The sequence below is a fragment of the Prionailurus bengalensis genome, chromosome B4 (assembly GCF_016509475.1).
Source record: "Prionailurus bengalensis isolate Pbe53 chromosome B4, Fcat_Pben_1.1_paternal_pri, whole genome shotgun sequence".
NCBI classification, from domain to species: Eukaryota; Metazoa; Chordata; class Mammalia; order Carnivora; family Felidae; genus Prionailurus; species Prionailurus bengalensis.
Window position 1 is genome coordinate 13618856 of NC_057358.1, and position 15266 is coordinate 13634121.

General features: G+C 38.3%; 1 protein-coding gene across 1 annotated transcript in view; it reads right to left on the minus strand.

Annotated features, from left to right (window-relative positions):
* Positions 1-12050, minus strand: part of FAM107B (family with sequence similarity 107 member B) — a 234179-nt gene extending 222129 nt beyond the window's left edge. The window contains exon 1 of the mRNA XM_043563531.1: positions 11637-12050. Within this exon, the coding sequence (XP_043419466.1) occupies positions 11637-12050 (414 nt within the window). The remainder of the gene's footprint in view (positions 1-11636) is intronic.
* Between the last annotated feature and the right edge of the window lie 3216 nt (positions 12051-15266).

The window sequence follows — 15266 nt, forward strand, 5'->3', positions numbered from 1 at the left end:
AGCACTCTGTTAGTATGAGGACAACTTTTTTAGCTTCCACATATAAGTGAAATCATAAAGTATTTGTCTTTCTGTGTCTGGCTTATTTCACTTAACATATGTCCTCCCCGTTTATCCAGGTTGTCACAAATGACAGAATTCTACTCTGTTATATACCTGTGTGTGTGTGTGTGTGTGTGTGTGTGTGTGTGGTTATATTTTCTTTATCCATTCACCCATTGACAGACACTCAAATTGTTTCTATGTCTTGTGTACTATGAATAATGCTGCAGTGAACATAGTGCAAATATCTCTTCAACAAAGTGATTTTATTTCCTTTGGATATGTACCTAGAAGAAAAGATTGATGGATTATATGGTAGTTCTAGTTTTAATTTTCTGAGGAATTGCCATACTGTTTCCCTTAATGCCTCTACCAGTTGACATTCCCATCAACAGTGTGTAAGTGATAAACATTACCTTTTCTCCTCTCCTTCTGGCTTTTTGATAACTGCCATCCTAACAGATGTGAAGTGATATGTCATTGTGGCTTTGATTTGTATTTCCATGATGATTAGTAGTACTGAGCATCTTTTCATATACCCACTGGCCATTTTTACATCTTCTTTGGTAAAATGTCTATACAGGGCCTTTGCCCATCTTTTAATTGGGTCATTTGGTTTTTTGCTATTGAGTTGTATGAGTGCCTTATATATTTTGGATATTAGCCCCTTACCAGATATATGGTTTGCCAATATTTTCTCCCAATCTATAGATTGCCTTTTAATCTTATTGACTATTTCCTTTGCTATGCAGAAGCTTTTTAGTTTTATGCACAGGCATACCTTAAAGATATGTAGGTTTAGTTCCAGACTACTGCAATAGAGCAAATAGCACAAAAAATGAGTCAAATGAATTTTTTTGTTTCCTAGTGCATATTAAAAGTTAAGCTTAGGGGCGCCTGGGTGGCGCAGTCGGTTAAGCGTCCGACTTCAGCCAGGTCACGATCTCGCGGTCCGTGAGTTCGAGCCCCGCGTCGGGCTCTGGGCTGATGGCTCGGAGCCTGGAGCCTGTTTCCGATTCTGTGTCTCCCTCTCTCTCTGCCCCTACCCCGTTCATGCTCTGTCTCTCTCTGTCCCAAAAATAAATAAAAAACGTTGAAAAAAATTAAAAAAAAAAAGTTAAGCTTACACTGTACTGTAGTCTATTTACAGTGTGCAAAAACATTATGTCGAAAAAAAACAATTCCATACTTTAATTAAAAAATACTTTATTGCTAAAAAATGCTAACCGTCATCTGAGCTTTCATCACATCATAATCTTTTTGCTGATAGAGGGTCTTGCCTCAATGTTAATGGCTGCTGACTGATCCGGGTGGGGTGCCTGTGGCAATTTCTTAAAATAAGACAACAATGAAATCTGGCACATTGATTGGCTATTCCTTTCATGAATGATCTCTCTGTATCACGTGCTGAAGTTTGAGTGCATTCTACCCATTGTGTATTCTTGGTGCCTTTGGCAAAGATTTTTTTGAACATACATGGGCGACTTTTAAAAAAAGAGATAACTTTGAATTAGCTCTAATGACAAGTGTATATATATCACATTTGAATTTTTATAAGAGTATGCATTGTTTTATATAAAAAAAGTATTAAAGGCAGTTTATGATTTCCAAATTGCAGTACATTAATTACCCTTAGTAATAAGTAATGTATGACACATCTTTTTGAGATTTGGTGCTTTAAGTTACAGAAACTGATTCTCCTTATGGGGGTGGTCTATTTGAGGGGAAGTTTCTCTTTTTCTGTGGACAACCAAATTATGCCAGTGTATTTAGTTTCTAACAGTTGCCTGAGTTGTCATTTTCTCTTTAACTAAACGGGGGATACCCACAAACCATCTTGCCACAACAAAATCATAAACACTTCCCATGGCAGTCCTATGCCCCTTGTAGAGACTCTCCCCCTTCCTCTAAATCCCCAAATTTCCAAACTCTCACCTCCCCTGGTACAGAATTACAAAACCATGTGTGTCAACCTCACATCAGGAGTGTTAACTTAGTGAGCTCTATTTTCTTTGGAAAGGAGGAACTGTGAATGTAAAACTAAAGGCAGTTCAGATCAGGTTAACATGTGTCCTTGGCTGGGGGAAAAAAACCACCTCTAATTTACCATGATTAATATAGCACATTCTTTCAACTAGCCCCTGTGGGTCCTGGAGCAGAAGAAATGTTCATTTCCAGCATACCCAGTGAGTAGAATAGTGGAATTTTTTTAACTGAGGTACAATTGCATGTTATATAATCAAGAGAATGGAAATTCTAACACTACAGATCCAAGTATTGAGGGAAAGTGGGTCTAATCAATGAATTGGCATCTTTTTGGTAGCTCTTTGGTGTGACACTCCAGGCCAGTGACTATGAACAAAGTAAGCCTTGCTCTTTTGTTAACCACCTGTGAAAATGAGGGCAAAAGATCAAGTAGGTCATGGGCAGATTGCCAGATTCTCTCTGATGAGCTAGAAATAGATGCTGCTCAAAAGTGGGCTGACCTCTTCCTTTTGTACTTCTCTCCCTCCAACGTATGTACACCTACTTAGATAGTATTTATCATTCTTATTTGAATTGTAAATGCCAGAGTAACCTCACTTGAAAATTATGCTTTAAAATTTGATGAAATTATACACTCAATTTTTATTTCTTAGCTTGGAATGTATATGCCCCTCAGCTCTAAATTTTCTGAAAATTTTGCATTTTTACCATTCTCTGTAGTCTTTTATGGACAGTCTCCAATAGTCAAAGCTGTGCAATGTAAATGTTCATGGTGTTATGAGGATAATTTATTTTCTTTCATTCTAAGAGAAGCCAGAAAGCTATCTCTTTTCCAGTTGGGATGAAACTGAATATCTGGATTGGAAAATTCCTAAGTACACTGGGTATATCATGCACTGTCATGGCACTGTGTTTAACGTCTTTTGAAAGTAGAAACCTAGTGTAAGAAATTGTCAGACCCTAAAATGAATGGGATGGAGTCCCCAGCAGCTTATATCCCCCCTTGTTGGGAGGTAGGGAGCATGAAAAGGAACTAGAAAAGTAATATTTGCATGGATTTATAAGTTTTTTCTATTAAAAAATTTTTATATAAAATCATCTGCCTAGCAGAGAACTTCCTTAATAGGATATTTGTTTTTATACGTAGTCTAAAATTGTGTTCTCTTCTATTTTGGCCCATAAGAAAAGGAAGGGAAGATTTCCTTATAAAGAAATGCAGGAAAACTGGTTTGTACCAGAAAATGGAAATGCAGCGTAGCAGAGTCGCTACCAATAATGCTTATAGAAGGGGGATGTGGAGTTAACAGTGGGATGAGGGATGATAGATGTTCACACACAAGTTTAAAATTTGCTTCTAAGTAGTACTAGCCTCTGCAGATGGTACTCTCAAGGATCAACTTCAAGATAACTTTAAGACATTAAAAATAAAAATAAATTTGTTGAATGAGATCACTTGCCTGTAGAGGTGAATAGCTCCAGGAGCTTTTCTGTTAATAGATATCCAGGAGTCTCTCCAACACCAAATTCAAATTAGCGTGGCCTTGATGTAGCTCCAACAGAACATGACTGGAATCTGATTCTAACCAAGGAAGCTGAAACCCAATTAATTAAACTATCCCAGGTCTTAACAAAGACTGTGCCAAGAAAAGAAGGGTGGGCATGGAGCCTAGACAAGGAGAGCTGAATAAGCAGCTATTTAGTTATTGGTAGCATGAGTTCTGCACTGGCCAAGGAAGTCTTGCTTTGACTGGTTGAATTGAGCTTCCTATCCGCTAAAAAGGTTACCCTTAGAGTGGAAATGATTCAGATTTCTTACCTCCACTGAGTCCTAGTTTCCCCATCAGTAAGAACAGTAGGAGATAAGTTCCAAGAGGCAATAGGATATACTTTGTATAGGATCTGCAGGCCACCATGAAGACGTGATTAATATTTTAGGGAACCGCAGAGGCTTTGGAAAGTTTTGAGTAGAGGAGTGATTGGGATTATCAGGAACTAACATTGCAAAAGGATTAGAAGTATCAAATTAGCTAATCCATGTAAGGCCTTAGCACCATGCCTAGTCTATTAATAGTGCTCAATAACTGGTAATCATGATTATAATTACCATACTTCAGTGATGCTATCAAAGTAGCTCCTCTTCACCAAGACTAAATCATGAAATAGAAAATCTGAATAGACCTATAACTAGTAAGGAAATTAAATCAGTAACCAAAAAACCTTCCAACAAAGAAAAGCCTTGGACCAGATGGTGTCACTGGTGAATTCTACCAAATGTGTAAAGAATTAACATCAACCCTTCTCAAACTCTTCCAAAACAAATTGAAGAGGAAGAAACACTTCTTAAATAATTCTGTGTGGCCAACATTACCCTGATACCCAACTTAGACAGAGGCATTGTAAGAAAAGAAAACTAGAGGCCAATATCCCTGATGACAATTGATGCAAAACTCCTCAACAAAATCATAGTAAGCAGAATGCCATCCACATGTTAAGAAGATTACACCATGACAAAGTGGGATTTATCCCTGGAATCTAAGGATAGTTCAACATACAAAATAGCAATCACTGTAACACACCACATTAACAGAATAAAGAGGAAAAATTATCATATCAATTGATTCAGAAAAAGCACTGACCAACTTTAACTGTCTTTCATGATGAAAATACACAACAGAATAGGAATAGAAGGAAACTACTTCAACACAATAAAAGCCATATTTGAAAAACCCATGTTGTGCTCAATGGCAGCATCAGACCCAATGATGAAAGACTGAAAGTTTATCTTCTAACATCAGGAACAAGACAAAGATGTTAACTTTTGCCCTTCTATCCAACACAATATTGTTGAGTAGCATTCCAAATTCCAGTCAGAGCAATTAGACAAGAAATAGAAATAAAAGGCATCCAAATTGTAAAGGAAGAAGTAAAATTATCTGTTCACAAATGATATACTCTTATATGTAGAAACCATAAAGATTACACACACACACACACACACACCATTAGAAGTAATAAATGAGGGGCACCTGGGTGGCTCAGTCGGCTAAGTGTCCGACTCTTGATTTTGGCTCAGGTCATGATCTTGTGGCTCATGAGTTCGAGCCCTCCATTGGGCTCTGCACTGGCAGTGTGGAGCCTGCTTGGGATTCTCTCTCTCCTCCTCTTTTCCTCTCTAACCCTCCCACTCCCCCACTCTCACACACACACACTATCTCTCTAAAAATAAATAAATTTTTAAAAAGAAATAATAAATGAATTCAGCAAAATTGCAGAACACAAAACACATGGACAAAAATCAATTGTATTTCTGTACACCAACATGAGCAATCTGAAAAGGAAATTAAGAAAACAATTTCATTTACAATAGCATCAAAAAGAATAAAATACTTGGAGATAAACTTAGCTGAAGAGTCAAAAGACTTTTATACTATAAACTACAAAATATTGCTGAAAGTAATTAAAGAAGACACAAATAAATGGAAAGATAAACTGTGTTCATGGATTGGAAGACCCAATATTGTTAAGATGTCAGTACTACTCACAGCAGTCTAACTAGTCACTGTAATCCCTGTCAAAATCCAAATGATGTTTTTTTGCAGAAGTAGAAAAAAAAATCCATCCTGAAATTCATATGGAATCCCAAATAGCCAAAACAATCTTGAAAAGGAAGAACAAAGTTGGAGGTCTCACACTTACTGGTTTCAAAACTTACTACAAAGCTATAGTAATCAAAACATTGTGCTACTGACATAAAAAACAAACACATAAACCAATGAAATGTAATAGAGTCCAGAAATAAACCTTCATATATATGGTGAATTGACTTTTCACAAGGGTGCCAAGATCATTCAATGGAAAAAGGACAAGTTTTTCAACAAATGGTGTTGGGAAAATTGGATATCCACATGCAAAAGAATTCATTTGGACCCTTACTCAAAATGGATCAAAGATCTAAATGTAATAGCTAAAACTATAAAACTCCTAGAGGAATGCATAGAGAAAAAGCTTGATGGTATTAGATTTGGCAGTGATTTACTGAATGTGACACTAAAAGCATAGGCAACAAAACAAAAAATAGACAAATTGGACTTTGTCAAAATTAAAATTTTTGTACATCGAAGGACACTATCCAAAGAATGAAAAGGCAGCCCACAGGATGGGAGAGAAATATTTGCAAATCATATATATCTGACAAGGGATTAATATTAAAAATATTTAAAGAATTCCTATAATTCAACAACAACAAAACAACTCAATTTAAAAAAAAAAAGGCAAAGGCCTTGAATAGACATTTCTCCAAAGAAGATCACAAGTGACCAGTAAGCACATGAAAAGAAGTTCAATATCACATTAATCATTAGGGAAATGAAAATCAAAACCACAAGATACCACTTCATTCCCATTATCATAGCTATTGTCAAAACAAATGAACAAAAACTTTAGAAACAAGTGGTGGCATGAATGTGGAGAAATTGGAGCCCTTGTGCATTGCTGGTGCATTTGGTACAACCACTATAGAAAACAATATGTTCATTCCTTGAAAAATTACGGATAGAATTACCATGTGACACAGCAATTCCACTTCTGGGTACATACTCAAAAGAATTGTAAACAGGGTCTTGAAGAGATATTTGTACATGCATGTCCATAACAGCATTATTCCCAGTTGCCAAAAGGTAGAAATGACCCAAATGTCCATTGACAGATGAATGTGTAAACAAAACATGATATATACATATGATGGAATATTATTCAGCTTTAACAGGGAAGGATATTCTTACATGTTTCAACATGGATGAACCTTGACGACATTATGCTAAGTGAAATAAGCTGGATTCAAAAGGACAAATACTGTCTGATTCCACTTACATAGGTACTGAGAATAGTTGAATTTCTAGAGACCGAAAGTATAAGGGTGGTTGCCAGTGGATGAGAAGAAGGGTAAATGGTGAATGGGGAGTTAGTGTTTTATGAATACAGAGTCTGAGTTGGAGAAGATGAAAAGAATTCTGGAGATGGATGGTAGTGATGGTTGCACATCACTGTGGATGTCCTTAATGCGACAGAACTGTATATGTAAAAATAATTAAAAATGTAAATTTTATCTTATGTATATTTTATTATAATAAAAAAAATGTAGCCCCCACTTCCTCTGAGTTCGTACTCTCCAACAGATTTCTGGTTATCATTTCTCTTTGTGTATAATTTTCCTGTAGAGAAAATAAATGGATGGCTTAGTAAGCCCTACCCTGACAGTCCTCCAGGCTGACAACTAAACGGTCATTCAGATTTATACATCAGGCTCTTGTAAGGGTGGGTATCAAGGAACTAGGTCTTACAGAAGGATGACTAACAAAACTGTGTTTCTTGATGGCATAACGGAGACTCAGACCCTAAAAAGCAGTGACAGCCTAAGCCTGGGGTCTAGGGATATCTTGGCTACCACTTCTCTGTCTAGCAGCAACAACCAGCCTGTTACTAAAAGCAATGGTGTTTTCAACTCCAAGATAGGCCCTGTTTCCCTTCCTTTTTATAAAACTAAATTTTTTTCATTTTATTTATTTATTTATTTATTTATTTGAGAGAGAGACAGAGCAAGAGTGCACAAGCAGGGGCAGGGGCAGAGAGACAAGGCGGGGAGAGAGAGAGAGAGAGAGAGAGAGAGAATGAATCTTAAGCAGGCTCCACACTCAGCAAGGAGCCAGATGCAGGGCTCAATCCCATGACCCTGGGATCATTATCTGAGCTGAAATCAGGAGTCAGATGCTTAACTGACTGAGCCACCCAGGCACCCCCCCTAAAACTAACTTTTAGTTAAAAATACCGAGGAATGATTTCCCAAACCACAATTATTTTCTCTTCCTGTGTCAGGCAGGCTACTTTGTTGAAGTAAGAACTAGATAAAACTTACCACTGCTGTAGAAAGACTTGCTTAGTGTGGGAACTGTGTCCTTACACTGCCAACATTTAAGGGAGAGGGAGGGAGGGAGGAGGAAAATAGTACCTTTCAACTAGGAAGCAAAGTTTAAAAGAATAAGGTAGAACCCCTTCTTCTCTGTGTATTCCAGCCTCCCTTGTCTTCCCAAGGGTAGGAAAGGAGTCTCTTCCTTGTGCTCTTATGGTGTCTATTTTTGACCCATAAACCTTCTCATATTGCATTGACACCACCTGTTTACTGTATCTCCCACTGGAATGGAGGGAACTTCATAAACTCTGTCTTCAGTCTTTGTTTCCCCAGAACTAGAGCTGTCCTGGCACACAGTAAGAACATGATAACTCTTGGCCAGAAAAATAAACAGCATACTGCTGTGTTTCATTAACTCTACAACCCCACCAGTTATTAGACACTTCAATTGCAAGACCACCAAGAAAGAAAAAAAATTACAATCAGAAGAAAACCAGGAGTCATAGAACATTCCAATTTTAGGGTTATTATCACCTTGATTGCAGGCCTGGAACATAGAAGAGATGGCCACAAAAGGATTGAAGACTAATTGATATCACTTCATAAATACATATATGTGCACATACATCTACACCACCAAAAACCTGCTTTTTTAATTAGTTCACTTGGCCTCTCTATCTTCAGCTTTTCCTCTCAGACAAGGCATTGTTTCAGATTTTTAAAAATCACTTTCTTGTCTGAATACCAGGTAACTAAAAACAGGTAGAGGGACTTGTCCCCATTTCTTAGCTTTGGTTATGTTCTGAGGCTCAGCTCTAAAAAAGAGTATTATTTGTTGTTTCCACCAAGGCAGCTTAAATGATGAGGATCAGTGTATCACAGTGGGAAGTACTTTTGCCTCCAGGCAAGACTATAATAAAATAAGCTCATTCGTCATCTGCCGAGGGAAAACATGTCACTACAAAATTACTAGGTAATGAAAAATCTGGGCAGTCTTATGGCACTTTTAATCAGAAGATCTCAAAACAGCCCCACACTATCATCAACAAAGTCTTGTCATCAGCAGGATGCAAAGTGGAAAGTGTCCCTTTGTGTTATACACCATGAATCTAAGTTGTTTTTTTTTAAAGTTAAGCAAATGAATAAAAAGCAAATAATAATGATGATGATTATATACATAGATACATTTACATATAAATACACGTACACACACATGAAATTTTAATTTAATTGCATGTCTAGTGAGATCATGGACAAATATTTCATTGTAAATCCTCAAGCACCACACCAGTAATAATAAGGATCTGGGCTTCAATCCTGGCTCTTCCTCCCTTCATGACCTTGGGCAAGTGTCCTACCATCTCTAAGTGTCAGTGTCCTTATTTGTAAAATGGGACTCACAAGGATATGCACCTCACTGTAACTGGGGTCCATGGAATATTCCCTGTAAAGCAGAAATACGGTGAGTGCTCTATAAATATTAGCTCCCCGCTACAGAAAGAACTACAATAGAGGCCCATTTACCATGCCCGCAGACCCACTTTCCCCCCGACAGCCCGGTCTTAGTTTCATAATGTTTTCATTTCGCCACTGCCAGTTTGGTCTCACTTCCCTCCCCACCCAGTTTGGGACCTGGGCAGCTACTGAATTTACTACCGTAGGGTCCATTCTTCTTTGCCCCATCCACCTCACCTTCCTCTCTTCTTTCTATGATATCCCTCAGGCCAGGATTGTTATGGTGACCTCAGCTCCAATCTTCTCAACTTTAATCCATCCTACATAGCTGTACCTGTTCATGAAATCCTAAGCATGACATTTCTCTGTTCAAAATTCTTAAAGCTTCCCCACTGCCTACTAAATTCAGTTCTGACCACAGCATTCGAGACATCCCACTTTTGGCTTCAATCTACCTTTCCAAGGTACCTCTCCAATTTAGCCAATCTGATGTACCTATCCCTATGCTACATTCTCCCACATCATTTTATTCACACAATTTTCTTCTATTGTAATGTCTTCCCCTTCGTCTCTACCTTTAAAAATCCTAACCCACCTTCTAAAAAACCAGTCTCAAATTCGACCTCCCCTGCAATGTACCTTTCCAACCTCCTTTCAACTGTCTCATGTGTGTCTTCTTTGGGACACTTATATTTCATCTTGCACTGAGGTTGTTTCCATCATAAGGCCTGCCTCACCTCTGTAGTCTATCCATGCCTTTGCTCATACTAGTGGGCAATTAATATGGGTGTTACTCTGCTGTGTTTAATTGGTTATATTTGAATACACGTATTTACTTTGAGTCCCTGTATCACATATGCCACTAAAACAGGAAGATAAAATAAAATCAACCCTTTGTATGTGCTGCTGTTAGCAATATAGGGTGGGTCCTAGGTTGCTGGAATCAAATGGTACATCATTGGTTCCTTTAACATGCAACAAATAAAAACTTGGCCATGATGTCCACTCAGCTAACTACAGTACTACTAAAAATATCTTAATCTGCATGTGTATATAAACTGAAAATTGACCAACAAATGTTTTGGTTTTTGTTTATTTTTTGAGGTTTTGATTTAGTGGTGCTAGGGGAAAAACAAAAACAAAAACAAACCATTACAGTTCTTGCTATAACAGAGGGTTTGGTGAAATCCTCTGTCCAATCTCAGAATAGAAGGATGTAGAAAATAGAGCTGAGCTTCAGTAATTTAAGATAAGCATGTAAAATATCAAATGAAACTATTTTTTAAAATATGTTTTAACCCTATCTTCACTGTTTTGCAGTTTTCAATGCTAATGAGTCTTCTTGGTGAGCAAGTCAGACAAAATATGTTAGACTAGATGGAAAAAAAATGATTTTTGAAAAATCAGAATGTCTTAGTAATGGATCCCCAAATAGTTCTCAGTTTTTTAAGTCTGGTCCTAAGCTGCTTGGCCAGAAATATAACCAAAAAATGCTCAAGAGGTATCTCTAGAAAACACTATTCAAGAAACCCTGCCTCTTGGGATTACCAAGAACTTTGACATGGCTGTGCAGCTAAATCCAATCAGAATATTCAACAATTAAAAATTCAGTAATGCCTCTAAAAAAATAGATAAATATATCAAGATTATGCCTTTTAAGAGCAGCAGCACTTTTTTTTTTCAAATAACTTCCTTCTCCTGCCTCTAAGTCTTGGAAAACTGTCAGAGGAACACCCATATTATGAATAGTTTTATAGGTCGCTTCCTTTCTTTACTGCTATGCATAGGGTTCATCATTTCCAAATTTTCCCAGACTGCTTTGATACCATGTGATTCCTTTTAAGTAGGGGCAATTTCTTAATTCTGTGATCAAATCTTCTATATTGTGGGTTTTCATATAAATAAATTCATGTACCAGTTAAAGAAAAGAAAAAGCTTTCCCAGACTACCTTACCCTTAATCTTTTATTGAGACACCGTTGGCTCTGAAGCACCATGGGCAGTTAATTAAAGGCCAATTTTGGCCATTATTAAGGCCCCAGTGCTTATTGTCATTGCTTCCCTCTACATCCTTTAAGAACCTTATGAGAATTTAAAAGGCTTCACACACTTCCTCTCACTACTAAGAGTTCCCCTCAACATCTTATTCACTAATAACATTAACCATGTTTGTTTCCCGAAGGAATCCACCAATGATCAGAACTCTCCTCCAACACTATTCCTTCTATAACAGCATTGGGAAAACTCACCGTTGGCATTTCAATAATTGATGGTCTGGGGATAGAAGTCTGGAAAGTAACTGCTTCACAGTCCGATTTACCTTCTAAGGACCCAGACGAATCCTCAGGGGTCTCAGCAGGCTGGTTGGCACTGTGATTACTTGAACTCAGATTTGCACTGCCATTTCTCTCTGAACGGATGCTGGAATCTCGCCTTTTCTCTGGAGTTCCTTCTTCCCCTCTCGAGCGACTTGGGTGCTGGTCTGCTTTGGCCGTGGGCTGAACATAGATGGTGGAATGAGGATCAGCTGTGGTGGGCTGATCAAAGGGCGCATTCTCCCTTGTATTCCCGAAACAAGCAAGCAGAGCTGAGCATGGAAATGGATGCATCCTTCTAGATGGAGATTTCAGTCTCTTGGTGAGCCTTGCTTTCCAGGTGGACATGACCTGCAGTGAAACATTGCAAAGTTCAAAGTGGGGGAAACTTTTCCAGGGATTCAGATCACCTCCGGTTTCCTTCTAATAACTATCTCCTTGTCTGAGAGAAGGACTTACTAGTGGTTACTCCTAAATACAAAATTAAGAGATGGCAATTCCACCCTCCCTAAGAGTCACTTAGCAGCCAACTCCCCTTCGGAAGCATCCATCCCATCCCGGGTGATTTCACGCTCTTCCTTCCTTGATGCCGTCAGTGGCTAAAGAAAGCTGCCTGTGAGGCATGTGTTGGCTTGGGTTACAGTCCCAAGGCCGGGCAGACGCTCCAGTGTAAGGTAGTGCCAAGTCAATAGACAGTTGCTTCAGGTTACCTTGGAGGCATAAAGATAACGTAGCCTGATAGCGTCCACCATAATAGCGTTAGCCCGTGTATCAATAACATCATAACAGCAACATAACCTTCTTCGGTTACCCCCTTCAAATATTGATTCCCCCAAACAAAACAAACACCACCCATTTATCCATCACAAACGAAGACCCCCAGAGGGTCCTCGACCCTGGCAGCTGTTTCATTATTAAAATAGGAGGTACATTTGAATCTTTTGTCTGGAGAGATCCATGTTTTTGGGGATTAATGTCACGGGGACTTATCTGGATCTTTCTCCAAACAAGCTTCCTGGCTTCAGGATCCATATTACTCCTTCTGGTAACTATAAATGAGTCTTTGTTAATTTGCTTTTTCACTACCCATCTAGGTCCTTGATTAATTTTCAACAACACCGAAACAAAAAACTAATTAGCCCAAATGAACAATTAACACAAGTATTATGTGTGAATGCGTGTTCCATTCATTTACTGTATATATTACTTAATTTTAGAAAATAACCCCCTTTGGAACATAGATCTTCTATTTTTCAGTGCATCAATATGTGAATGGTGAAAAATAACAAATTATAACCATATTCTAAGAATATGCTCAAAATTGAGATTTTTCCTTAGCCAAACATCTGCTAGAAATGTTAGAGAAATATAATACTGTAATGGTTTTACCATTAATAGTGACTTTCAGATCAAGATTTCAGGGTATATTACCCATTCTAATTTATTCATTTTCTCTCTCTTTTAATTTAATGTCAAGATGTTCTTTTAAGTCCAGACAGGTGGTGGATATTATAGCACTAATCCTCCATTTTACAGAAACAGAAAACAACTCTTTGAAATTTCAAGAGACTAATGCTAGGTTATACTGTTGAGAAGGGCTGGTAGAAAGTCCGAGATCACTGCTCCCTATCTGATCTGTGAGTCTCATTCAACCTGACAGTCATCAACATAACAGCTATACTGGGAACATTGCTCTGAATGGGCAGTCATAGCCAACATACACCAAGTCAGATATGGCTTGAGGAAGGCAGATACAGCATCAATGCAGACTTTGCTTTAGTCTTTACCAAAATTTAGAAATAAATGAGGCCTCTGGGTGGCTCAGTTGGTTAAGCGTCCAACTTCGGCTCAGGTCATGATCTCGTGGTTTGTGAGTTAGAGCCCCATGTTGGGCTCTGTGCTAACAGCTCAGAGCCTAGAGCCTGCTTCAGATTCTGTGTCTCCTTCTCTCTCTCTGCCCTTCCCCCACTTGTGCTCTGTCTCTCTTTCACAAAAATAAACATCAAAAAAAATTTTTTTAAATAAAAAGCCACCATTTTTGAGAGGTTACCATGCAGCAAGCCTGTGCTAACTCAGGTATACCAGATTTCCCAGTCTTGAGAGATCATTCCCCTTTTAATATCCAAGTACAAGCAGTGTAAATCCCCCCTCCCCAAGATAGCAAGAAGTCTAGGCTTTCAGCAGGCTCCCTCACCAAGTGTTTTGTTTCACTTCTACCATGGTTGCTATCGTCCCCTCAGGCAGGGTGACTCCAAGATGCGTCCCTCACATGGGGCCCTCTTGGTCCCCTCTCTACCAAGTATGTTTACACTCAAGTGAATATATAATGATTAACAATGGTTTAATGGTTTATTGAAGGCTTGTGGATGATAGGAGGAATTAAAGAGAAGTAAAAATCATTCCTAAACCTGGTCTCATTCACTCATTCATTTATTCCCTCAACTACATGCCAAGCACTGTCTAGAACTAGAGAGACAACAGTTAACAATGCAGCTTTCAAGTGGCTACAGTTGGTAGACTTCTGGGCAAAAAAGTTCTGAGCCTTCCTCAGACCCATTGTATCTCTCTTCTTGGCCCTGAGTTTGCAGCCCAGCCACAAGGACCACCTCGTCTCCCTTAAGGGGCACACCCAGGAACTCTGGCCAAAGTGCCAGCCCCAGCCCACGAAGAACAGTGACTTCTTTTTAGCTAGCATGGTAGCTAAGTCTTACCTAAAATAACAACATTAACAGATAATGGTTATTGAGTGTTTATTAGCAGTCATGAGTCTCAACAAATTAACTCATTTAATGCTCACAACTCTAGGAGAAAGGTGATATTATTAATTTGCATTTTTACCCATTAGAAAAACAAGACACAGAAACTTAAGTAACTTGCCCAAGGTCACAGAATTGCTAAGGAAGAGAGCCAGGATTATGAGCCCAGGCAGCCCGGCCCCAGAGTTCATGCTGTTAATCACTATACAATATCACTTTCCAAAAATACACATCTGCCCCAAAGAGGAACTTTCCAACAGGCTTCAATCCCATACTCACCTCTAGGAATTTATTCTACAGATATACCTATGCTTAGAGATATGTCTAGAAATGTTCATTGCAGCAGTGTTTGGAATCACAAAATTAATTGTTAATCAGTGGAAGACAAGTTAATACATATTTTAAAAATGCAGCCAATTGAAAACTATGCAACTATTAAAAAGAAGGATGTAGAGACTTCATTTTTAATATGGTATGCTAATTAAGTACATGGATTTATATTCTTCCCTTTCTAAGAAATCATTAAGATACTAGTAATGGAATTTTTTTAAAGACTTGAATTTACAATACCAAAGAGAATAGGAAGGAAGCTGTTAACATACAGGAAAATGCAACAAATTCCTATAAAACAAAAATCAGATGAAATATTAATTAATGAAAAGAAAACTCAAAAAACAGAAAGCCAGCATGCTGAGCATAACCACATGAAACCTCTTGTCTTGGGCAACAGGTACAATGGAACTTAAGAGAAGGTCTGGGACACCTGGGTGGCTCAGTTGGTTAAGCACCCAACTTCAGTTCAGGTCAT